The 27398-nt window shown below is 37.2% G+C and overlaps 1 protein-coding gene across 1 annotated transcript in view; it reads left to right on the forward strand.

Annotated features, from left to right (window-relative positions):
* SPATA16 (spermatogenesis associated 16) overlaps positions 1 to 27398 on the forward strand; it is a 226556-nt gene that overhangs the window by 143452 nt on the left and 55706 nt on the right. The window contains exon 5 of the mRNA XM_027111622.1: positions 15136 to 15283. Within this exon, the coding sequence (XP_026967423.1) occupies positions 15136 to 15283 (148 nt within the window). The remainder of the gene's footprint in view (positions 1 to 15135; positions 15284 to 27398) is intronic.

A 27398-nucleotide genomic window follows, 5' to 3' on the forward strand; every position in this document is an offset into this window, starting at 1 on the left:
CATCCAATTCAAGTTGTACTTGGCATTGAAATTGTGCACCATCTTAAAGATATCAATGGCCTAAATGGTTTCCAAGGTGGGCTCACCAAAAAGAAATATTTTTTGGTGTAATCAGTCTACTTTCAAGGGACAAAATCAGGAGCTGGCTGCCCTGAGAGACAAAAGATTTTCCCCAGGCACATGCTTGAGGAAGATGGTGCACAGTTTGTGGTCCCCTAAAGCACTTCCATGGCTTTCGGGGGTTCACAGACCATAGGATAAGACACTTGCACTACTCCTTCTCTTTCCAACAGCCCTTTTTCACTTTGGTATTGGGCCTAACAGGAGACATTTACTGCTTCCAGCACTCAAAGCAAAAAATAGCACCCAGAATGTTAGTGTCATATAGTGCCTCCTCAGACTGCACTGTAGACATTCAAGCTTGAAACCTTTCCAATCCAGTGTCTCCAGACTCCTCTTAAGTTAGTGGATAGCCTTCTTCTTTACGTTCAAATTGTATTTGTCATTCATACTCATTCAGCACATATTTATCAAGTACTTATTAGCGATCATGTGTTAAGCACGGTGCTATGTGTTGGATATACAGCAGTGAAAGAAAGAGACATCACCCCGTCTTCAAAAGCACATATTCTAGTGCAAAATACTTACCAAGAAAAACAACTGGGACTTAAAGTAGACATCACTTCTTAACCTGTTTTTCTTCCACAATACCGTCAAAGTACCAAAAACCATCATGGTTTGACATGAAACTCAAGCCAATAAAATTGAGAATATTTTGGTATAGTTGTTTTGTTTGCAATTTAAAAATTCAGTGCTTATGTTAATTCAACAAGTATTTGTGTGTGTGTGTGTGTGTGTGTGTGTGTGTTTTAAGTTCAGAATTGCAGACAACCTTTGTGCTTTAGTTGAGTTGGGGATTCACAGGAATATTTGGAGAAGGTTACAGTTTTCCAAGAGTCTTTTGTCTCACTGGTCTCTGTGCTCACAGGTGTCTTCACGCAAATTCTAAGGTCTTAGCTATTAGCTTCTTCTTTCAGAAGTGGTGATCAAGGTAGCAGCAAGCTAAAGGCTTTCTCTGCACTAACCAGAGAATGATGTAGGCTACCTTAACACTGAACAGAAGTTGACCTCTTAGACTTAACTTTACTATCCAGTTGTTTTTCTTCTTGATATTGCAAAATCATCCCAATATTAGTCATTTACCTGGTAAAAAGTTATGATATCTCAACCTTAGAATAAAAATAAAATCTTTAATATGAAATTACAGGCAAAGTAAGGTCAAGGAACCACAAAATTTTTATTACCTTTAACAAAACACCTACATATTCTGGAGAAGAAAAAATGTGTTCTCTCTAAAGATTTTCTTCTTGTGAAAATTTTTTCCACAGAAGGAACAAAATAGAAATACCATATGAGCATTTCTCTTAAATGGCCTGTCCTTACAGTTTATTTATTTATTTATTTATTTAGCCTGTCAGACAGAGAGTTTATAAAATATTTGGACAAGGCGTGCCTGAGTACAATCTAGGGCTTATAGTATTTGATTTTTGTTGTTTTATAGATATATATTTATATATAGATAGATAGATAAATATATTCAATAAAGCCTTTATTGAATTTGTTACAATATTGCTTCTGTTTTATGTTTTGGTATTTTTGGCTGCAAGGCATGTGGGATCTTAGCTCCCCGACCAGGGATCAAACCAGCACCCCCAGCACTGGAAGGCAAAGTCTTAACCATTGGACCACCAGGGAAGTCCCTAGGGCTTACAGTATTTGGAGTAGATATAATTTGAGAAACACCAAAGCTACTAACCTAAAAATATTTTCCCTATCAATTGCCATATATTATGCTTAAATTCCCACCATTTGGCATTAAGTGTCTAGTCATCCCCAAGTAATATGAAAAAGAAATTTTATCTAGAAGTGCTTAACTCATTAATGGGTGACCCCTAGACACAGTTGTGGGAATTAGTTTGAGACTTTCCTCATTTCTTTGGAAACATGAAAACAGAATCCTGAAGGAAAAAGATGCAGAAGGAAAGGTAAGCTCTGATGAGGAAAGGTGACAACGTTCTGGAATATAGGGAATGTAGACTGAGCAGAGGGATCTTATGGAAGCAATGCATATCTGTGCTTCACTCTATGAAGGAAAGGAAGCAAAAGGAAACAGGCAATATAGAGCAGTAGAATGAAGTCAAACCTCAGATCCACAAGATATAACTTCTAGTTCCAATGCTAGGATTCAATTGTGGGTAAATCACTTCATTTCTGTATTAGTCAGCTACTGATACAATAATGCTGTATAACAAATCACTCTAAAACTCAGTGACTTATAATAATCATCAGGTTAACCTGGGTTTGACTGATCTAGGCTGGTCTTGGCTGGGCGTGGTTAGGCTTAGCTCTAAGCTGCAAAGAGGCCCAAGTGTGATCCACATGTCTCTCATCCTCCTTAGACCAATGGCTACCTGATGTCTGTTCCTCTTATGGCAAAATGCAGGATTCTAAGAGAGAAAGAAGAACCATAGAAGCACATTTCAAGCCTCTGCTCATACCATGCCTGAAACATTCCATTAGCCAAAGAAAAGCATGTGGTCAAGCCCAAGGACATAAATTCTTCTGCTTACTGAAAAGCCATGACAAAGCTATTGATATGATATTGCTACAGGGAGGGGGGAAATTGAGACCAGCAATGTAATCTACCACAACTGCTCTAGACTTTAGTTTCTGCTGCTATATGATGAGGAAGCTGGCTTAGGTAAATGGTTCTCAAACACTGGTCCAGCTGCATCAGAGGCACTTGGGAAAACATTTGAAGTATTAGATCCTTAGAGTTGGGTAAGGTCCTGAAAATCATATTTGCCTACTGACCCCCTACTAGGTGATTCCACTGCATAATCATGTGCTAGATGGTCTCTAAGACCATTTATAATTATTTTAAAGTTAATAACCAACTTAGCCTACCATAGAGTTTATGTAGGGCTTCCCTAGGTGCAAAGGTAGAATGGCAGATGACCTGCACAGGTGATGCTGCCTACCTGACAATGTAACTGATATAATCCATAAGCCCCCGATTCTTCCCTCCCTCAGTCTTTCCACTATATATAGATGCCTCCAGTAAATGAGGCAAACTGTGCTTCCCATTTCTAAAGATCAACACCTGCTCTCCCCCTCTCACCATGATGTCAGTCAGGTTTTCTTGCCCATGTCCCATCCTGAAAGCAGACTCCTTGGCTGCATCAGGATCCTTTCCCACATTCAGTGTTACATCTGGACAACAATGGGTACTGCAATACTTTTTAGTCACTTGCCTACAAAGAGATTTGTCCATTAAGCTAGGCAATATTAAAATTCTCATTTTATGAATTCTCCTACTTTTTAGTTAGAAGACAGGCTAAAGAGGAAGTGTCCAAATTGAGATGAGAGGTAAAAGAGAGCTTCTTTTCCTAGGTCTTAGATAAATGTAGAAATGAATTTCTCATCTAATTATTCATTCCTGTTTATATATTCTTTAATGATATGTTTCTATGGTTACCAGCGTTGTTAAATGCTGCCTGTGTTTCATTTTGCTTTGATGCTATTTGAGGGAGTATGCCAGTAAAAGAGGTTCACTTTTAAATGAAAGATGTAATTGAGGCATGTATTTGATCCAAGGTTGAGTGTTCCCGTGAAGGAGATAGTGACCGTGACATTATTTTCTGTTTGTATAGTTTTGCATAGTTTTTCTGTTGATGTTCTGTGAGTGTCCCAGGGACTAGGAAGGAAGAAAGGAAGTAAGGAAAGAAAGGAAGGAGGAAGACAGGGAGGGAGGGATGGAGGAAGGAGCCTCAACCATACACATATTAAACTCATGCCTACATATCAGTACTATATATTTGATGGCATTGATTTGACCAGACTGTCAAGTAGGTACGGTTGCTTTATACCTGCCCCATCCCCCCGTTCTCCCCACACTGTCCCTCCTCCTCAGTCCCACATGTACATGTGAAGAGGCAAAGCCTTCTTTGAAAACTGAGTCAAACACTCAATTACTTTACCTCAGTGTGAATTCTAGTCAAAGTGCCACCTTTTCGGAGGTGGTCTGCCTTTAAAACCCTAATTCTCACTGAGAAATAAACGGCTTTGTGTCCTGCTAAAACAAGTCAGGCATCCTGATCATACAAGAATGTGGAGACAGGGGCTTCCCTGGTGGCGCAGTGGTTGAGAGTCCGCCTGCCCATGCAGGGGACACGGGTTCGTGCCCCGGTCCGGGAAGATCCCACATGCCGCGGAGCGGCTGGGCCCGTGGGACATGGACGCTGAGCCTGCGCGTCCGGAGCCTGTGCTCCACAACGGGAGAAGTCACAACAGTGAGAGGCCCGCGAATGTGGAGTAGAGACAGAGCCTCAGAATGTGCCCTGCAGGGGGCAGCACACTTCACCTGTACATCAGCCCTATCTATCTGCAAGTTGGTAATTCAAGCTCCTTCGAAAAGAGTGACATCATACCAAGCAAGAAAATTAATCCTCAGCCACTCCCGAAGAAATATTTACTTAGTACTCTTCTTCAGAAATGTGTGTGTGTGTGTGTGTGTGTTTTTCATGGTGCTGGTTTGCTTTTACAGTAATATCCATAGGTGATTAAACAGAGTCAGCTTTTCCTTTTCTTTTTTTCCCTCCTAAAAAGTTTTTTGGGTTTCCGACAGTTCTTATGGGAGAAAAAAAAAAGTAACCTCTAAATTTCTTTTCATTTTCCTTCATTTGAGAATGATGTGGGTTTCAGAAATCTAAGGCAATTTGGGCCTTCTTTTACCTGAACAAATTTAGGTATAACTATTTGATTCCCAGAAGTCCTGTGGCTATTCTGCTCAGTTGCCATGAGGTTATTTTATTTATTGATACATAGAGGCTGTGCCTTCCAGTTCAAATTTGTGAACATGTTGACTCCTTCTGTGTTTTTGTTTGCATCCGAAAATCAAAACTTGTTATGAGCAAAACCAAATTTAGAGGGGTTTGTGGTTATCTTTCATATTTCCCACAGATACTTATGGCTTATTGATTTACAAGCTTGCTGATAAATTGAGATCACATTTTTTTAGCTGTTGGAGATGTGGAATAACTATTCCATGAACTTATTAAATTTTTTAAGCTGTGTTCACCCAGGTAGAAGATAATCTGTGAAGCTCAAAGCTTTTAACGTTTTTATTTATATTCAGCCATCTTTTTGATGGTATTGCACACCAATTAAAAGTAAATTCTCCTCTTTTCTTGAAGTCATATGATTGTATTTTCCTCACTGATTTTTTTTCTAATAGATCTTTATTGGAGTATAATTGCTTCACAATACTGTGTTAGTTTCTGGGGTACAACAAAGTGAATCAGCTATATGTATACATATATCCCCATATCCCATCCCTCTTGAGCCTCCCTCCCACCCTCCCTATCCCACCCCTCTAGGTGGTCACAGAGCACCGAGCTGATCTCCCTGTGCTACGCAGCTGCTTCCCACTAGCTATCTATTTTACATTTGGTAGTGTATATATGTCAGTGCTACTCTCACTTCACCCCAGCTTCCCCCTTCCCCACCGTGTCCTCAAGTCCATTCTCTATGTCTATGTCTTTATTCCTGCCCTGCCACTAGGTTCATCAGTACCTTTTTTTTTTTTTTTTAGATTCCATATATATGTGTGAGCATATGGTATTTATTTTTCTCTTTCTGACTTACTTCACTCTGTATGACAGACTCTAGGTCCATCCACCTCACTACAAATAACTCAATTTCGTTTCTTTTTATGGCTGAGTAATATTCCATTGTATATATATGCCACATCTTCTTTATCCATTCATCTGTTGATGGACATTTAGGTTGCGTCCACATCCTGGCTATTGTAAATAGTGCTGCAATGAACATTGGGGTACATGTCTCTCTTTGAATTATGGTTTTCTCAGGGTATATGCCCAGTAGTGGGATTGCTGGGTCGTATGGTAGTTCTATTTTTAGTTTTTTAAGGAACCTCCATACTGTTCTCCATAGTGATTGTATCAATTTACATTCCCACCAACAGTGCAGGAGGGTTCCTTTTTCACCACACCCTTTCCAGCATTTATTGTTTCTAGATTTTTTGATAACGGCCATTCTGACCAGTGTGAGGTGATTCTCACTGAGGTTTTCTCATCTGTAACGTGAGATAATAATGCTTGTTTTCCAGTGTTGCCTTAACAAATAAACAGAATTTATTTACAGCACTTAGCCAATGTCCAGTGAACACACTATTAATAAATGAGTTTTCCAGATTTATCAATGAATTAAACAAAATCTACATAGGTAGAGTGCAAGAGCAGGTTGCTCTCTGGTGAGAGTCAGTTCATACAACCTATGTCTTGTCTTCATATTAAACATCCTAGGATTCTTTCAACTTCTTCTACAATATACATTTTTTTCAAGGGCAACCTTGACTTTTCCACTCAAAGTTGTCTTGCATAGCAGCCCGAGAGATAAAACAAATTCTTGGTAGAAAAAGCAGTACAAGCCTGGGAACCCAGTTCTTGTCCCAATCTTACCATGCTGTGGGTGCCAGCCATCCATACCCTAAGACCAGCAGTCAAGAAATACAATCAAGGACTTCCCTGATGGTCCAGTGGTAAAGAATCTACCTTCCAATGCAGGTCCCTGGTCAGGGAACTAGGTTCCCACATGCCACAGGGCAGCTAAGCCCGTGCGGCACAACTACTGACCTCGCGCGCCTCAATGAGACAGCCCGCATGCTGAAAACTACAGAGCCCATGCACCCTGGAGCCTGCACGCCACAACTAGAGAAGAGACAACCCGCACTCCACAACTAGAGAGAACCCCGTGCGCCACAAGGAAAGATCCCGCATGCCTCAACGAAGATCCTGCATGCAGCAGTTAAGACCCGATGCAGCCAAAAAATAAAATAAAAAATAAATAAGTAAAATATAAAGGAAAAAGAAATGCGATCAGAAAACAACATACATACAGTTAGCAAAAGGAATACCTACTTTCAGATAACTAAACAAAGTATAGAGATGAAACGCGCAACAACCACAACAAAAAGGGTCCTAAACTGCGTTGGCATTTACCACTGAACACGGGCTAAAGCTTGTTAGTAATACCCAGTTGTGCTTATGAAATAATTACTGGTTATACAGCTATGTATTCCTGATACCTTTTGGTGATTCATTTTAAGTCATCAAGAATAAAAGCTCTGTGGCATCCTAAAGAGTCTGGAGGCTGCTGAAACCCATACTTGTAGCTCTGAGTTTCTATCAGCTAGTGTTTCTCCAATGTGCAAGCAGAAAATTATTCAGGGTCTTTAGAACAAGAACATATTTTATATTCTATTTCCAAATTATATGTGCTTTGCCATTAAATAAGTTAGACCAACCCAAGCACATTATTAACTTCCCACATCAAGAAGCCGTTCATTTAATTTTTGTAAATGTTTCTCTTTGAGAGAGGCATGCTAATTGATAGCATATCCTAAATCTTATGAGTGGCTGGTGGACAAAACAGTCTCATTATGGCCAGTAGGAGTGAAGGATCAATATTCTCTTTTGTGTTAGGATTGTTGTTGTGAAGAGGATCTTGACCTGGTTTAGTTTTGATGTGCTCCATTTGTTTCTTTGTTAGCATTAGAGTCAAATTCTCCTTGTCTCTGAAGACAGGAATTAGACAGTCATGAAAAAAGAAAATGGAGACTAATACTTGATCTTATACTTCTAGGAAACAATCTAATTACAAAGACATGAAAATTCTCTCAGTGTAAGAGAAAGCATTGGTTCAAGAGACTTGTGTTCTTGTCTTGCTTCCATCTCTAATTTTGTGACCTCAAGTGAGTCACCAGAACTAACAAGCCTCAGTTTCCTTGATTATAAAGTTGAGTGATTTTAAAATAATATCTTAGGTCCCTTCTATCTCTTTAGTTCCATGCTGAAGGGGGATGGAAATAAAATCCTGCTACAAAATCTAAATTATTAAAAATTAATACAGGGTAAATTTTGGGCATTAAATGCTGAAGTTATTCAGCTAATGGAAGCATCATATATAATCAAAACCTTAGCCCTAACCCGACTGGCGAGTGAACAGTGGAGTACATACACACACACACACACACACACACACACACACACACACACACACAAAATATGTGGTATATATATATGTTCTAAAATTCTATAATACTCTATACACTGCAAAACTATGGTAAATTAAATACTTTAGAAATTAAAATGGTATATATTGTGACTTTTAAACAGGACAGGTTGCAAAGTAGAGAATTCAAAACAGCTATATAAAAATTTGCTTACCTTCGTACAAGTAACCTGTCCATAGAATATTTGGTAATTTTCATAAAATGCAAATAAAATTTTAAATACCTTGATTTACACTGCATGACAATATTTATAACTTTCATATCACTGGGCTAATAAATGCAATGGAAAAGCTGCCCAATATTCCTTTATATTAGAAAAATATGGAACTTACAGTCAAGGTTGTTTAATAAAAGAGCGCTCATAAACCCAAGGAAATATTTCAGCATTAAAACGTTGATTATCACGGCAGGGACAAACAATCAATTATTACATATTTTATTCCAACATATCACTATATTAATAAAATTATCATAACAGTGTCAATCCAGGCTATCTCATAAATGATGAAACTATGAAGAGGTTTACAGGTAAGTCTCAAAGTAAGATACTCTGCTCCTTAGGAAAATCTGCTCTTTAGGTTAAATCTAAATTTCAAGAAAATTGAAATCTTTCTAATTAAATCCATATATATTCAAAGGGATTAAGTTTGAAAAATATTGCTCAAAAATTTTATTTTTCCATTTTCTAGAAAATTCTAGGTATCATTCAAATTTTCATCATTATTAATATAATAACACAGAGCCATATTAACCACTAAGGGCTAAAGGTTCCCATTCAATCATTTATAGCTTTCAAGTATAGCACTGCTTCCTTTGAATCTAATAATGTCAATTCTGAAGATAAAACAACACAGTCATATTCGTCCACTAGGAATACTTACTTAGATGGACTTCAGGAGGATTAAAGGGTAGGATATATAAAAAAATGTATCACACTGCTAAATGAAAAGTTATTTTATCTCAAAGTAGCTTTTCTTTCTTTACTTTTTTTTATAACACATAAGGCTTAGTAGAAAAAAACAATGGATTATGAGAGATTCCAATTTTCCTTTATTATTGTATATTAGGGTAGACTAATTACTACAACAAACAACTCCAAAATTTCAGTAATTTAAAACAATAGACGTTGATTTCTCACTCACAGTATAGTCCAATGTGGGTGTTCCTGGTTGGTTCTCCTCCAGTCAGCAACAGGAGAACCCATACTCCTTCCATCCTGCAGCTCAATCTTCCTCCACATCCTGGGAGTCTTCCTCTCTAGGCAGCTGATAAGGAAAGAAAATAGAAGAGGTTTCTATTCTAAGCAGGGTTTTATGGACTAAGCCTGGAAAGAGTAACATTCCTGCCTACAAATTGGCCTTCACTCAGCCACATGGCCACACCTAACTGCAAGGGAAACTGCCTAACCACGTGTACAGGATATATATGTGTGAGAGAGTGTGTGTGTGTGTATATATATATACATACACACACGCACACACATATATATATTATAAAATTGTTCTAAAATTCTGTAGCACTCGCATATACTGCAAAACTAAATTAAATACTTCAGAATTTAAAATTATATTTATTATGACTGTTTTTAAACAGGAGGGTAAAGCCCAGGAGGTAAAAAGATAATTTTCCAAAGAGAAAGTGAAATATAATATTCGAGACCCTAATTCTAAATTCCATAAAATTAAAAAGCTGTTAATCCTTAGAAAAGTCACTTATGCCTCTCCAAGTCACTTAAGTCATCTGCAATTCAGTGAATTGAGCTGGAAAATTCCCAAGGTTGCTTCCAGATCTAATCTTGTAAGTAAAGCAATTTACTGCAATTATGGTCAGCCCAGATACTGGGAGCATTAAAGGAATAATTTGATAATAATATATAATAATTTTATCACATTTTCTAATTAGTGATAACAGGAATTCTACTTACTGATTCACCATCATTGGACACATTGTTAAAAGTTACAATTTATCCAAATCCTCCAGCAAAAAGATAGGGGAAAAAATATCATGATCCTGTCATCCTGGAAATGTTTGAGGTGTATGGTTACTGCAAGATTTATCCTGAGAACTTTGGGTGCTCTTAAAAATTCACCAGGAAGAATCAAGCTCCTTGGTTTAGAAGGAGACAAATTTTGTTTCTTTTCTTTTTTGCTAGTCATCTTTTCCCTCTACTTTGCTTTTCCTTTACTCTTAATGGCCTGTCTCTCCCAGTCTTTCCTGGTTTACAATTATCCTAGGCAAGTTGATTTCTGAGGTAGCAAAGGGCTCTTTTTTGCTTAGCTGAAGTATAAGGAGAAATTATTATGTTACTGTTTGTAGAGGAAATGAGCTGCCCACAGACACTCTTGGTTTATGTAACTATAAGCTTTAAAACTTGCTAACAGGAGGATAACAGAGAGTTAGTAGGATTTGCAAATGTAAACACCTAATTTCAAAGCTCTTTTTTGTGTAGCAGCAAAGAAAGCATAATTAATAGCAATGTACACTTAACAACACGACACCTGGACTGATTGTTTTCCCCATTCTCTGCACATGTGCAACATTTATTGACACGGAGAAACTCACACATTGGGAAAGAATGACTCAGTTTCAGAAAATTTTTGTCAAGTTAAAAACTATCATTTGAAATCTGCCTTCATTTTCAGTGCAGCTTACTTTTTTACAAGCTGCAATTTCTCATCTGTTCTCTTTATTTTCAAAGATTTTCAAAAGAAAATCTTTGATAGTAAAAAGTAAATTAAAATTTATATTTTAATATCTATCATTCTTACAAAATATCTCAGTTTTTAAAAATCTTTAAATTTAAAATCTTCAATTTGCACATATTAGACTGTTCATGCATCATTAAAAATCTACAAACAACAAATACTGGAGGGGGTGTGGAGGAAAGGGAACCCTCCTACACTGTTGGTGGAAACATAAATTGGTGGAAAACAGTATGGAAGTTCCTCAAAAAACGAAAAATAAAGTTGCCATATGATCCAGCAATTCCACTCCTGGGCATATATCCAGACAAAACTATAATTCAAAAAGACACATGCACCCCTATGTTCATAGCAGCACTATTCACAATAGCCAAGACATGGAAGCAATCTAAACGTCCATCAACAGATGAATGGATAAAGAAGATGTGGTACATACATACAATGGAATACAACTCAGCCATAAAAAAGAATGAAATAATGCCATTTGCAGCAACATGGAGGGACATAGAGATTATCATACTAAGTGAAGTAAGTCAGAAAGAGAAAGACAAATACCATATGATATCACTTATATGTGAAATCTAAAATATGACACAAATGAACTTATCTACAAAACAGAAACAGACTCACAGACACAGAGAACACACTAGTGGTTGCCAGGACGAGGGGGTTGTGGGGAGAGATGGACTGGGAGTTTGGGATTAGCAGGCACAAACTATTACACTTGATCTTAGCCAAAAGGCCAAGAAGCAATAGGCACAAACTATTATATATAGAATGGGTAAACAGCAAGGTCCTACTGTACAGCACAGGGAACTATATTCAATATCCTGTGATAAACTACAGCAGAAAAAAGTATGAAAAAAATGTGTGTGTGTATATATATATATGTATAACTGAATCACTTTGCTGTACAGCAGAAATTAACACAACATTGTAAATCAACTATACTTCAATAAAATACATTTTTAAAAAAATGGACATAGATTGCTCATGAAAGACAAGTCCAATTCTAAATTATCCAATTATTACCATCACAAAAGGAAAACCTGATATTTTGGTGTCCAACCAAAAACAGTCAAAAATTCCCACTATTTTTAATAATTATAATATTTATAATTATAGTAATAATATTTTAAAGCTAAATTTTTTCTAGATTGCTTCACAAATGAGTCATTCAATAATGTACCAGAAATGTTATATATCTGTATATTTATATTTAAAATATAATTTAAAAGTTTAAATATGTATATTTAAAATTATATCACAATATTTCTTCTTGGGGCTCTAATAATTTCCTCTGAGAAAGTATCTCCATTGAAAGTTCAATTCTTATTCTTGCATACACACTCTGCTCACTCACCCACTTCCTTACTCATCTTCAAGATGGAGGGCAGAAGCCACAAAAGAACCCCATTTCTACTGGCTCTGAGTGGGGAGCTCTAGAGGGAGGCCATGCTCTAGCACACACCCTCCTGAGTAGAGAGCCCTGTGAAAGCCTGAATGCCATGCCCTGAACATCAAGCCAAGAGCACAATGCCTTAAACAAGCAGATCAAGCTGCCACACACTTCAGCCACTTGCAAAAAAAAAAAAGACTAGTGTAGGCTCTTGGGCACGAGTTTTCCTGTCCTGCTGTGTGATGGCTTAGCAAAGCTACCCTGCCAGCAGTTACTTAAGCTGCCAGCAGTTGAAAAAGAAATGGGATGGAGAGAGTGTTTTCTTCTGTCCTGGCCTTACTGGGATACTGTTAATACCCTTCTGGAAGCAAACTAGAGGATTAAATACCTTCACTAAATTTTTTGATCCAGAATTTAAAGCAAAATATCTTCAACAAGATATTCAGAGACACCACAAGGAAAGCTATTTGGATGTTAGGAAGTGTTATAGGCTGAACCACGTCCCCCCCGCAAAATTCACATGCTGAAGTCCTAACCCCAGGCTGTAGATTGTGACTGTATTTGCACATAGGGTCTTTCAAGAGGTAATTAAGTTAAAATTAGGTCTTTAAGTGGGATTTAATCCAATATGACTGGTGTTCTTATAAGAAGAGGAGATTAGAATACAGACACACCCAGAGGGAAACCCATGTGAAGACACAGAAGAAGGTACCTGGCCATCTACAAGCCAAGGAGAGAGGCCTAAGAAGAAATCAACCCCGCAGACACCTGGATCTCAGACTTCTAGGCTCTGGAACTAGGAGAAAATAAATTTCTGTTATTTAAGCCACCCAGTCTGTGAAACTTTGTTAGGACAGCCCTAGCAAACTCATACAGGAACTAACAGCTTACAAAAGGCAGTAAAGTCAGATCAAGACCTTAGATCTGAGGTCTAGAACAGCTCCCTTCTTCGGCACCTCACTCCACACGAATCTAGGTACAGCTACTTATTTTTTTGGTCTGGACAGGCCATCCCAGGATTGGTTCCAGCAATAAACGTATTCTAGCATATTCCATGTTCCAGCAATGAACAATGAAGCAAGGACCAAGCTGGAGAAAACATTCTTCTACTCAATATAAAGGATCTTTACTTTCTTTTGGAGGACCAGAACCTGGTACCTAAACAGCTTGAGTTCTTAATCCACGTCTCTGAATTCCAGACCTGCTGCCTGCATTGCCGCTGTTGGCCTTTCATAGTAGCATCCAGGCCTCAGCACCCAGACCTGCTGCACCCTCAGAATCCACTGCTGCATAATCCATGGCTACTTCCATCTAAGTGCTGGCTCCGGGTTTGGCATCACAATCACATTCTTTCCCTTCTAGTTCCTCAGACCTGGAAAGGACAGCGTTGTGGACAATATAAGTTCTTTCCCTCAGCCATTCAGAAATTTGTCCCACACCAAATTTAAATTGTAAATTAAAACTGGAATGCCTTTGAGGACAGATGCTTCTTTAGAAGTCCTTTGACCTGAACTGTTCAGCATTTGTATTGTTTTACTTCACTGTCTATTCAGAATCCTAATCATAGCCCATAAGAAAGAATGTGACTTTAATATTGGACTTTGCTGGTGTGCTTGAGTGTGCACTAGTTATCTTTCTTTAAGTCATAGCCATATGGTAAATTTTCTGTTTTGTTATGGCTCCCTTTCATTGGTGGGCATGCAGTGGGCATTTCTTGGAAATGGCCAATTTTTATTAACATGTTTCTAGAAGAAAATTTTTTTTTAAAATTGTAAATTAAAAAATTGATCATAGGGGCCATTTGAAGTCACTGAGGAATGAAGCAAGCAATCAACAACTGAAATTCAGTTTCTCAGTTTCAAATCAACTCCTTATTGCTGTTAATATTCGTCTAAAACTTGTTTACAATATACTCTACCAGTAATAATATAAATTGCTGTCTGTTAAATGATTTTTCTTTGTTGGAAACTTCAAATCTATTATTTTTCCTTATTGGTTGTTGACAATTTTTAGTTGTCAGGGAAAAAAATCATTCCTATAACTAAATTTGGATTTTTGTAATATTCTTTTATGCTATTTTCAGAAAAATGATATAACTATAGACACTTCTACTTTTTATTCAATGTTCAAGCCTTGTTAGAAGGAAAAGTTGTAGGAAAGGAATAAATTCCTTTTAAAACTTCACATAACTTTCCTTTTGGTCTGTTTCAAATAGTAATAGACCTAGTTAAAGCAGGAAGTTCAGGGTGATGGCAGGCTTTATGAAGAATGGTATCTTGCATGAACAAAGAAAATTTAAAGAAATTCTTAAATAGCTGAATCCATCTCAAATGGCTCTTGTGATCTGGAGGGAAGGAAAGCTTTGCTAGGAGGAAGTTGAGAAAGTTTTCTTTTTTTTTTTTTCCAATTCCAAAAGGCTTTGCCATGTATTGGAAGAAGAAAAATATACAGTTTGTCTAGTTTGTCATGTTATTTATAGACAATACTTAAATCTAGATATTTTAATTAATTTTTTAATGTAAAATTGCTCATCAGTGTCTGTTCATAACATAACTACATTAGACTTAAGAATTTGATTTTTAAGATCAAGTTTAAAATGACAGCTCAGAAAACAGGATTTTTATTTTCATCTTAAAGCAAGCTCAGTTTAGAGGTGTCTGTTTACAAACTTTCTTCACTTAATTGGTTTTCTTAATATGAAATAGGATTCCCAGAACTAATTAAAAGTTCATTCTAATGAATATTCAAGACCAAAATATGTTATCTTTGCAGTACAGTATATAGATTTTTAAATCATCCATAAAGGTAATCATATTTTTTTATATTCTTAAAGTCATGTATTGTTATTGAGACCAAATGGGTCGTTTGCTTCCTCTCAGGCCATGATTGAAGAAGCCATCACCAGGGCAGACTCTTTCTCAGTTATGTACACACCATTTGCAACAAAAATCAGAGCTGATAAAATAGAAGAAGTAAAAGAGGTTTTCATCAAAACTCATCCTGCATATGTGGAATATATCTACACAGGTAAGATTCAATATCTTCAAAGTATCAGCTAACAACTTATTTCCTTAAAAAACAAATACAGGCATGTTTCTGCTTTTTTGTTGATTATTTCAGTTTTAGGGATTTTTTTTTAATCTGATGAGCTGAAATGGAAAGTTATTTTAAGGTTTTAAGTAGAGCTAGCCCTACAGGTCTAGCATAATATTCCTTGTGCCATCATGTTTCTTTTTTTAAGACGAGAGGTAAAACCGAGAAACTCTAAGATAATAAAAAATGAAAGAATAACCTGTAGTAAAATGTCCCCTTTCCTCATATACTTCATCAGTAAACTAGGTGATTATAGTATTTTCCTGAATATGGATTTTTTTTTTCTCCAATCCCTGCTATTTCTACTTTCCTTCCTCCATCTATCTCACACCTCAAACGTCCCTCTTTTTTTATGTTCTCGGGCCACTGGTGTCCAAGTGAGATCTGGATAGCCAGCCAAGTGTACACAGAGAACACAACACTACTGGTGTCCTTTTTTCCTCTTTTTGTCTTCGGAAGCCACTTGCTTTCATTCATTCATTCCAAATACTTTTTACTATCTACCATGTTCCAAGTGTTATTCTGAATTAAGACAAGAATTTTCTTGTACTAAATTGAGCCAATCTCTAATGGAGATGGAGATTTCCGGTTATCTAAGATACTAAGAGTTGTCAAAAGCTTTTGTTGTTTCTGTTTTACTGTCTTTAAATCACTGAGTCAAAACAATATTAAAGAGTATTTTGGGGCTTCCCTGGTGGCGCAGTGGTTGGGAGTCCGCCTGCCGATGCAGGGGACGTGGGTTTCTGCCCCAGTCCGGGAGGATCCCACATGCCGTGGAGCGGCTGGGCCCATGAGCCGTGGCCACTGAACCTGCACGTCCGGAGCCTGTGCTCTGCAACGGGAGAGGCCACAGCAGTGAGAGGCCCGCGTACCGCAAAAAAAAAAAAAAAAAAAAAAAAACAAAGAGTATTTTGTTATTTTCAAAATAAATAAATTAACAATCAGCAATGACTACCATATTAAGCAAAACCTCTAAATACACACATCTAGTATCACATCCTCCTGTTAAGGCCCCTGCATTCCTTTTGTCAGGCTTTTGGGGCCAAGTCACTGATTTATATGATTAATAATATACTCCACTAGTGATCACGTTTAAGGTACCAGGCACTCTACATTCATTATCTCTTGTTACTCCCATAACTTAAGAAGTGAGTAAGATGATTCTCATTTAGAAATGAGAAAACAGCTACCAGAGAAAACAGTTTTTCCAAAGATACACAGCAAATCAGAAAATCAGTGGCTGCAGGCCTTGGATCTGAACCCATATCCTCGCATTGAACCACACTATTTCCATCTGATAGAAGCCGAGGTGTGACGGAAGCATTAAATTTAGGTCCTATGGAATCCTTATTTCTTCCACAATGCTTCAAGCTCTTCAGAAGAAATATATTTTAAAAATATAACTAGGGATGATTAAATAGTGAATCCCTAAGGAACAATGAAAATTTAAAGGCAGAGAAAGGGAAGAAAAGAAATCACATGCATGCATTTATAATGAACACTGATGCTGATTTACTTAGTTCCAGCATTTTATAAGGAAGTAGATAAAAATGTTTCAGAACTCACAATTTTTGCTAATTGTTATAAATCATTTTGTTATGGGTATCTTCAAGGGTTTTGCGGGGGCAGGGGCAGAGAGGGGAATCAATACCACACAAAAGTTATCTCAATCTAGTATCGTGGAAAATTAATCCAATTCAGCTATTTCCATATCTACTCTCAGATCCACTGGTAATAAAGAGAGATTCATTGAGGAGATTACCAGTTTGCCAATTTCTCTACTGGTAGAATAAGTGTAGTTATATTTAACCTACTTCCCAGAGAAGTCATGCAGATTAATTAAGACTTAGGAAGCACTGTTGCCACTGAGGGTTTAAAAACAACAATAACATTAATGAGCCAGATTCACATCTCATGTAACTCCCTCAAACCTGTTATCAAGACGAATTATGATCTGTTGGCAAGATGATTCATGCTAAAGGATCTTATACTTTGGAAGAGAAGATAATTATAAGTTACTGATGATTGTTTCTATCATTATATAATTACTAATTGCTGGAGTGTGACAGTGCTATATGAGAACAGAGAGAAGAAAGAGTTTCTGGAGGAGAAGGGGAGGTAGTGAAGGCAATCTCGAATTTTAAATTTCATTAGGAGCGGTGAGGTCCTTCGCTCTACAGAATGGGTACTTTGAACTAACAGGCTATTACACTGATGACATTATTTGCCTCTGTTGCAAATGATTAAAGGGTCACTCCAAAGCCATTGCTGGAACGACAGTGAAACCACTATTACGAACTATATGTACAAGTCTTAGTGGCATCTCTTCTTTTCCCCCCAGGTAATTCCAAGGTGACGAAGGGGGCAGGTCAAGTGTGATCTTTAGCTTCTGGATATTTCTCACAGGAGGTGCAGAGTGGTGATTTGGGCAGGCATCAGTAGCCAAAGGCAGCAGCTAGAAAGTGAGTTACACAAAGAGAGATAGGGCCTAGGAGGGTAGTGCCCTTGTTTTGTTGGCATGTCCCAAATACCAGGATACTCCTTTTATCTGCCTTCTATTTAAGAAGCTTCTGTGTTGCCAAAAATGTATTCAGTTATTTATTTCAACAAAGAGTCATGCAGCTGGTGTGACTGGACAATCACACAGCAAACGTGTGCAAACACAAGGCTTTTTTTTTAACCTACACATATTCATCTTTGGTCTGTCCAGAGCCAAAAATATATTCTATCCCACCCCAAAGGACTCAATCCCACCCAATCATTTCTAAAATTTAGTCTGTCTTCAGTAACTATCTAATCAAATTCACCAGCTTTTTTTTAACCAAATTCACCCCTTTCCACGGGACTTTCTTCTCCTACTAGTCTGGTTTCAACTTTCACAGAGCTCGAGCCTACCCAAGGGTCCAAAGAAGCCCATGGGCATGTGAGGAAAGAGTCCTCTTGGAAGTCTTGTGCAGGCTGGCACAGCTGCTGATTATACGGCTAGTGCAACTTGAGACAGCTCTGTTGGCTTGAGCAGGACTTGACGGGCTCATTTATGTGACACATTAGGTCACCCAAGGGCACTATATGAGTTTCCCATGCTACCTCCTGGTGTAAATGCTTCTTTACATGTACACTAACCACCCCTACCTCACAAGTTGGACCAGACTAGAACTACTTTCTAAGATTCCCTCTCCCTGCCAGAATGTGGAGTTCTAGATCTTACTCTAGAAATCCCTTCTACTCCACTGGAGACTGGAAGTCATTTTAGTCCTCTCTCCAACTTGCTATGTTATTCTGCCGGTTCTCTTCTCCTTTTCTCCATGCTTCAGAATCCCAATATCCTCAGGACAAGAAGAGGATCTACAATGGAGATGGGTGGTATATTCAGTTATTCATTTCGTCATCAAACATTTATTGAGCAGGCACTATACTAGGTAGTGCTAGAATATACCTGCTTCTACGAAAGAATATGACTCTAGTAATTTATACTTCAGGGTGAAAATTGGACTACATTTTTCCTCTCTTCTAGAGAATACTTCACTTAAAACCTAAGCTCTAATTGTGGAATGGAAGGCTGAGTCTAATTAAAAGAATGATGGAGGAGAAAACAGATGAAGGAGCAGTTTGGGAATAGAAGTCCTTGCCACCGAAAGTGGCAAAGACTGGCTAGTTGTTTACCAAACTATTCTCTTCCCCCCCCCCCCCCGCCCGCCACCCATGCACGTAACTAGAATACATTTCCAGCCTCCTTTACAGTTCAGTGAGGCTTGTGACTCAGTAACAGCCAATGTAATGTGGACAGAAATAAACTGGGAGTATGACACTCCCAGGCCTGCCCATAAACCTCTGCCATGCAGAACTCGCTTTCCCTAGCCACTGACTGAGTAACTAGGACTGTGGAACTAAAGAAGCTACGAGGCAAAAGAAGCTTGGATCCCCGAATGACCATGTGGAAGGCAACCCACTGAATACCCACACCAGCGAAAACCAAAATTCTCTTGCTCTAGATCCCTCAGATTTGGAGGCTCTTTGTTAAATCAGGTAGCTTTACTCTAACTAATATACTGCCTTACATCAGTGAAGCAGGCGGCTGCCTACTCCATCTGCAGTGTACACAATAAAATTCATGTGAACTCAGGGGAGGATGGATAAACACTCCTCCACGTGCAGTCAAATTCATCCTCAGAAACACTCGGAGTTTGTGTACATTCCCTTCTACCTCCCGTTCACTCATCCTTCCTTGGACAACTACAGGTAAATGTTCTCATACATATGTGTTTGTACCCACTCACAGAAAAGGCACATTTGAGGAGAGACACAGATTCCCCATGGGAGACAGAACACAATTACGTAGTTTTCATTGCAGCTAGAGAAATTGAGGCCATAAATAAGAAGTACAGAAATCATCTAAATAAACGATCAACAGATGAAGGTCAGAAAATCTGTACCTTGAAGATCTTGGATGAAAAGCCTGCCTATCAAAGTTCTGCTGGATAAGTAGGTATTATCATTAAAACCTGGAGACCAATACATTTAGTTCTCCCAGCAGAGGCTGGCAGACAACCCTCCAACACAGAAACTCTGCCCAACTCCAGGTCACCTTCACCAAGCCTAGATAGTATTGAGTTCATTACTCCTTGGTCATGTGACAGTGCCATGAGCCCAGTAATAGCTGGCAGAGGTGATGGTGATGAGCAGGAAGAATATTCATGATAGAGATCCCCCAGGCAGTGTATTCTTTCTAGCTAGCCCCTAATTCAGAGTCATCCTTATCATGGATTTCCACATGAAAAATAGATGCAAAGGGAAAAAACTATAAAAATGAATTCATTTTGAAATGTATAGAGATCTAAGTATTTTTAACTTTTTTACTGAATGGACCAACTAAATTAGTGATTTATTATGAGAAAAACCCACCTCACCCTCAGTGGCAGGCACTAGGACTATACTGCCTTTATAACTTCTAGAAGACTGATAAGGGAGGGTTAAAATTCAAATCTGCCTTGTAGGACAACCAGGCTTACATATCCTCAGGAACTCACTGTGCATTCTTTGCTATTTTGGGGATGTGGTAAGACCCACCAAAATCTTAAAGCCATATTATAATAGAGCTATACTGTATTATGTTTCACAGAGGAAAAAATTACTGAAGTTGTAGCAGTGTAGCTATCCATTTTTCTTATTTAAGGAAAAATCCAGTTTGATTCATGCAGAGTAGTCAGGGTATATAAAACAAATAATAATTCACCAGCCCCAGAATTACTATGTTTTCATTTATAAAGATTTTGCTTGAGATTTTAATTCATATATTCCAATGAAATAACACAATCCTTGTACAGTTCTTATTCTTGCATGATTGTATTTTAATAATAAAGTAATACAATAAGCATATCCTGTCTCCACTTGATGAAAATATCAAGATTTATTTGCTAAATAAAATAAATATTCAGTAATGGATCTGTGCTTAGTAATGTTTAATAGAAAAGTTTTCTGGATCAGATATCAATTACTTTAACACTTAGGTAGATAGAGTCATATTTTGTCTCTCCAGTGCAATTTAACTCCCAAGAGTAAATATGTATGTTCAGAATAATAATATACTGTTTTAAAACAGACCTTTAAAAATTGCTTTTCACTGTAATTTATAACCTTGTTCTTGTTCAGTCATCATTTACCAGTAAGGATAATACATTCTATGCTCTCTAAAATATAAAGTTAAAATTTCTCATTTTATTCTTTCTTCTTTAAAATGTTATAATTTCACCATGATCAAGAGTTTCCAAGATTAGACTATTTTCCTCTTTCTAACTCACTTTATCAAATGGAAAAGTTTATAGAATTAAAGAGCCTACATCCCCAATATCATTATGAATGTGTTACGGCTAGGTTGGTTATAAAGATGACAAATCATCTCATGTTTGTACCACAGAATTCTTTTTAGAAACAGAGAATCATTCCCAAAGAAAAGAAATTCCTCATATATGGGGCTAAATTCTCTGTTCTTAAAATACTAAAACGTTGGTCTTCCCAATGGGAAGTGTGGTGTTCTGGCACTGTTCTATCTAATCAAAGTAAAGACGTCTCAGTGAGCAGCTCACTTGTCCTTTGCAGTAGCAGGTTATAACACCATTTGCCTCTGGTCTCCCTCATCTACTGTCTCTCACCATCTATGATTGCATTCTTCCTTTTAATTGCATAACTCTCTTTTAATTTCATTTTAGCTATAACAGGTAGCAATAACCAAGGGATTGTACTATTTTACTTTCTTCTTGTTAGTCTGTACTTCTTAATGCATCCAGTGAACCAACTTCCCAGGAGTTGGATTCATCTCTACGATCGGTAACTTGTACCTTTAGTAACTCATCACAGTACAGGTGCACCTCCACACCATGGGTGGCCACCCAGGAATCAAAGATTCCTCACCCTCCACCCTGTTATCCTTTCTCTTCCCAAACCACATGTTTCCATGAGCCAGGACCATTCTAGCAAATCTCACTTCTGACTCTGATTCTGGGATTTTCTTTGCCTCACAACACTGCTGACACCAAATTTGTGGGTTTTCCACACCACTTCTCCAGCTCTCAGCCACCAACTGCTGTTTTAACAATTCAGTTCACCTTTGGTACTCACTATCCAGAGTTAGCACAGACGTCACAGATTAAGGGCTCGATCCTACCAGACTGCCCCACCACCACTTCAGATGTCAGTCACAGGTCCCAGGCCTCCTGTACTTCTGACCAACCAGCTATAAGTTGGGGGTTTCCAATGACCCCCAATTCAGGTTCTATAATTTTCTAGGATGACTCATAGAACTCAGGAAGTGCTTTACTTACTATCACTGGTTTATTATAAAGGATACAACTCAAGAACAGCCAAATGGAAGAGATACATAGGGCAAAATAAGGTGGGGTGTGGGTGTGTGCTCTCACTGGTTGCATGACTCTCCCAGCACCTCACTGTACTTCACTAACCCAGAAACTCTCCAAACTCCATCATCTCAGGGGGTTTATGGCGGTTTCATTATGATTGACTAAATCACTGGCCACTGGTGATTAACTCAATCTCCAACCTGCCTCTCCTCCCCAGAGCTTGGGGAATGGGGTTGAAAGTTCCAGGTTTCTAATTAAGCCTTGGTTTTTCTTGAGACCAGCCCCCATCCTGACAGAAGCTATCTAGGGGCCTGCCAAGAGTCACCTCATTAGAACAAAAGACATTCCTACCATCCTCTATCACTTAGGAAATTCCAAGTGTTATAGAAGCTCTGTGCCAGGAACTGGGAAGAAAGACCAACTATTTTTCTATGATACCACACCATCTCTCACACATCGGAGATAATATCCTTGTGTTTTTTACTCTTGGGTGCAGACCACTATTCAGCATGGCTTTATCTGTGAGAATCCAGTACAGTCTCGGTTGATTTTGTATGCTTCCAGAGAAGATTTTCTTTTGATTTTTCCAAACCACATGGAGTACTACCAACCAGAGAGCCTCTATTTCTAGAGCTGAGAGTTCCTGGGCCATCTAGGTAGTATAAATTCAAACCTTATGCCTAGACTTAAAATTCCCAGAGGGGAAAAAGAATCCTACTCCAGACCCCAGATAAATCAGACAAGTTTATTTTGTTAACTTCATCAACGGTTGGATTTTTTTTTTTATCTCCATCATTCACTGGTACCCCAGTCTCACCTTTGTTTAAGAATGCACCATGTTATATTATAATTGACTGTGTATTTGTCTACTGCATGCAACAAATGGTAAGCAACACCATGGCATTCATTATCTTACCATTTTATCATAATGCCTGACATTCATATAGACTCTGGTAAGGGAAGCCTATAAATATTTTTTAGGTAAATTAGGTAATCAATTCTTCATCTAAGCTTTATACCTTATTAAGATTATTTCTAATATTTCATCATTTTGTTGCTATTATGGAGTAAACCATTATTTTCATTATACTGTATATTTTATTATACCTATATATTTTGATTGACCTTTTTAAATCTTATATCTGTTTATTTGGGGGTCTGTATATTTCCTTTTTTGATCCCTTACTGAACTCTTGTCTATACTAATAGATTTTCAGTTTATCCTCTTGGATTTTCTATATAAATAACCATCTATTCTTAAGTTATGACCATTTGGCCCCTTCACTTCCAAATTTTATATCTCTCATTTTTATTTCAGGTCTTATTCCTTTGGCCTGAAATTCCAAAGCTATAGAGAATAATAGTAGTCAAACTGTCATTTTGTTTCTGAGTTTAACAGGAATAAAACAGATTAAAAGGAGTTTCACCACAACTAAACTGACTCCTAATAGTGAATAGTAAAGAGTAATACCTAATAATCAAGATAACCTCCTCTTTTAGATTTCCATATGGAAGCAATAACTTATCAAATACAAAACCAAAGCCTTGCTGACTTTCAAATTTTATATATTAACTACAGGAAACCACTGAGTCATTACCATAAGATCATTTGCTTATGAGCCATGATAATTCATGAGTAATAATAGTTCTTGTACATGATAATCATGATAATTCTTTGTTTTTTAATTGTCTTCAACAATTGCACTTATTAAATAAAAAGCTGTAGAACTCCAAAACCAATTTCAACAGAAAACAAAAGAAAATCTCTGGTCTCAGGAAAAGAAATTGCTGTGCTTCTCTGGGATGGTAGTTTGTTGTTGTTGTTTTATCTTAGGAACACTGTGAATGAGACAGTTGATCTTCTTTACTTCTAGAAAGTATACAGGAGCTTATAAAATACATTCTGTGTATTAATCTCACCTATGGCTTCATCACCGATCTCTTACTTTTCCTTCTGATCTGTTTTCTTCAAGAACTCTTTTACACATTTTTTTATGCTGTATGTATTTATTTAAGGAAAGTCATTACACTTCCAGAGTGAGATATAAACAAATAAGTAGATTACCAGTCCAGATAGTAAGGAAAACTTAGGCTTTCAGATTATGTAAGACTTTTATTATGCAGTATTAGTTAACTACCCAAGGGTCACTTTTTGCAAAATGTAGAATCTAATCGAAAGTGAAAAAAATCATAATTATGATGTAGATCAAGAAAAATGATGCTAAACATTTTTTTTAGTTATTTCTGAGATATACATTTTAAAGTAATAACTAGAATTATGACATAACATTATACAAGAACATATAAGATTTTTAGAAATTTCATGTAATGTCTGAAACATTTATATTAATATATTTCCATACAAATGTAAACATTTATTTTTTATTATCTCATATACTTAAGTCTAGTTATTAGTAATAGTATTACAATAATGTTATAATAATAGCATCACTAAGTCAATTTTGGTATCTTTGTACTAGATGTAAAAATTAATTATTCTTAATCCTCAAACTACTATGTTTCTTAAATAAGGCAATTATTCTTCTCAGATAGTCAACTTGAAGAATTTATAATATGTCTTACATCTCAGCTATGATATTTTAAGGATTCCATAGTATTTGTAGATATACTGAACTACTAGCTAAATCCCTCTATCAGAAATCTTTTGTTTCAAATAATAGGAATCACAGCTTAAACTGCTTTCAGTATATTTAAGTTTTAAAGGGGTAGGAGGAGGCATGAAATACATTGATTTGTAATACAACTACAGGGGGACTACCTTTAAGCACAGCTTGATCCAATAGTTCACTCACTGCTCTATTTTCTACAGTCAGCTTTCTTCTCAAGTTCTACCTGGTATTCCATCACCTGTACCTCAAGGGGGTACCTGCATCTCAAGGTACCTCAAGCGCTAGTATCTTGAGTCACAGCAAAATTCCCAAATGTCATTACAAACTTCAAATCACACTGTCCCAAGAAGCAGTGAATATCTCTTGCACCCAATTCCTGGGACTCACTCTTCCTCATTGGCCCAAATTACATTATATGCTTATACTTGAACCAAAACAGGTCAAGGTAATGCCATGGATTGATTCGTCTAAAGTCAAATAGGTCTCACTTTTAGAGTAGGTAGGGAAGGACAGAATTCTCCAAGGGTAACAAAAGAGGGAAGGTGGGAATGCATGTTAGGTATCCAACCAACCAATGTCCATTCCAATGGCTGCAGAAATACAGCCACTTAAGGGCATTAGAGCAACAATATATTATTTCACTAACTGTGAATTTAATAAATATTGAAGGGAAAAGCAGTATCTTTCATGTTTGTTTGTCTCAAACCTACTTTGTTGGGGATGGAATTAAGGAACTTCCCCAGAATAAATACAATACAGCTGATTAAACATAAAACTTTGGAATCAATAAGAATTCCAGGTGAAATAAAAATGAACTATGTATAAAAATCTTGTGTAATTATTTGTTTTTCAAAGCTTATAAATGGGTTATGAGGGGCAACTTACATATACAAAGATCAGTTTTGGAGAAGTAGAGCAGAAATCTGAAGGGAAAATTAGGAATCTTAGGAATGAAAACCAATGTTTTCCACTTGCATCTATAACTCTGAAATTATAATGAAGGTCAAAGGGAAAATACAATTTATTACACAAAGATTCATTATACAAATAGCTTTCTCACACATCAACTGCAAAAACCAAAATACACTATCTATGTTTTTAAAGTGGAAACTGTTTTATTATTTATGGGAGCAATAATGATGTTAGCCGCAAAGTTGCTGCCTTTTGCTATTTTCTTGCTGATGTGTATTTGTGGATAACTTCCGATATAGAAGTACTGGCATTAAAAAGTGAACAAGATAAAACTCAGAAAATGACTGGGTGGGAAAGCAGTAATGACAAAGTGCTGGCATTATGAAGGGACTGGAGAAGCTAAACTCTGAAACTGATCACTAAGATGAAGTCATATAAAACTGACATGGTCCCATCTCACACTGAACAACTGGGACCTTTAGAAATGAGATTTTGCTCTAGCCTAAAATGTCAGAACATTTTGTTATGGACAAAGGGCAGAGAAATGACATAGACACTGGAAAATAGAGAAGGAAATGAAACAGAGAAAGGAGATGACAGAACCCTAACAAATCTGCATATTTCTAAAAGACTTTTAAAACCTCTATGATTTTTCTTTTTTCAAAATTGCTTTGAGAAGTTTATCCACAATCTGTTGACTGTGGTTACAATGAGGTGTCCAACAGAAAATACTGATGATGGTGGTATCTATGTTTTCTACTTTATGTCCAGAGAGCTCATATTTTATTTTACAGATATTTAACTTCATAAAAAATAAGCAGTCCCTCATATATAGAGATGAGTCTGCTGACCTACGATCAACAGTTCACATTTTTGCAGATGCTTTTCTGGTGCTGCTGACAGTTTCATTAAGCCAGCTTCTCTGTTACTCCAATCTTGTTTGTGACTAAGGGTCCATATTTCCCAGAGAACAAGCTGCAGCAAGGGCCCAACCTGAGCGTGAAACTAAGTTTTCAATCTAGGCAGAGCTGCTCTGTTCATTTGAGCATCAACTCCACTGAGTTACCTAATACATAGTATTTTACCTCACTCCCCCTTCGTAAATTAAACAGAAACCACTTAAAGTTTAGGTAAAATAAATAAACAAAGATTGTGTGATATTCTTTTCTAAGTTTAGTGACAGAGAAATAAATCCTATCTCAGAAGCTCTGAACATTTCATTAGCTTTGAATTTTTTTAAGTTCTATTCTTATTTGGACGATTAAAAATTCAGGATTGAGAAAACTTTGTTTTTATATTCAACTCAAGTATTGATTGAGCACCTACTAGGTGCTTGGGGCATGAAGATAACGTGAAGATGTGATCTTGAAGAGGATTAAAACTTATTGGAGAGATGAGACATACCCCCATGAAACATTAGGAGATTCACTCTAGAGTGAGTGGTATGGGTGTTCTTTTTTTTTTTAACATCTTTATTGGAGTATAATTGCTTTACAATGTCGTGTTAGTTGCTGCTGTATAACAAAGTGAATCAACTATATGTATGCATAAATACTCATATACCCTCCCTCTTGTGTCTCCATCCCACCCTCCTTATCCCACCCCACTAGGCGGTCACAAAGCACCGAGCTGATCTCCCTGTGCTATGTGGCT

The sequence above is a fragment of the Aethalodelphis obliquidens genome, unplaced genomic scaffold (genome assembly GCF_003676395.1).
Source record: "Aethalodelphis obliquidens isolate GAN/ISIS:26980383/991018 unplaced genomic scaffold, ASM367639v1 scaffold1, whole genome shotgun sequence".
In the NCBI taxonomy this organism is placed as follows: domain Eukaryota; kingdom Metazoa; phylum Chordata; class Mammalia; order Artiodactyla; family Delphinidae; genus Aethalodelphis; species Aethalodelphis obliquidens.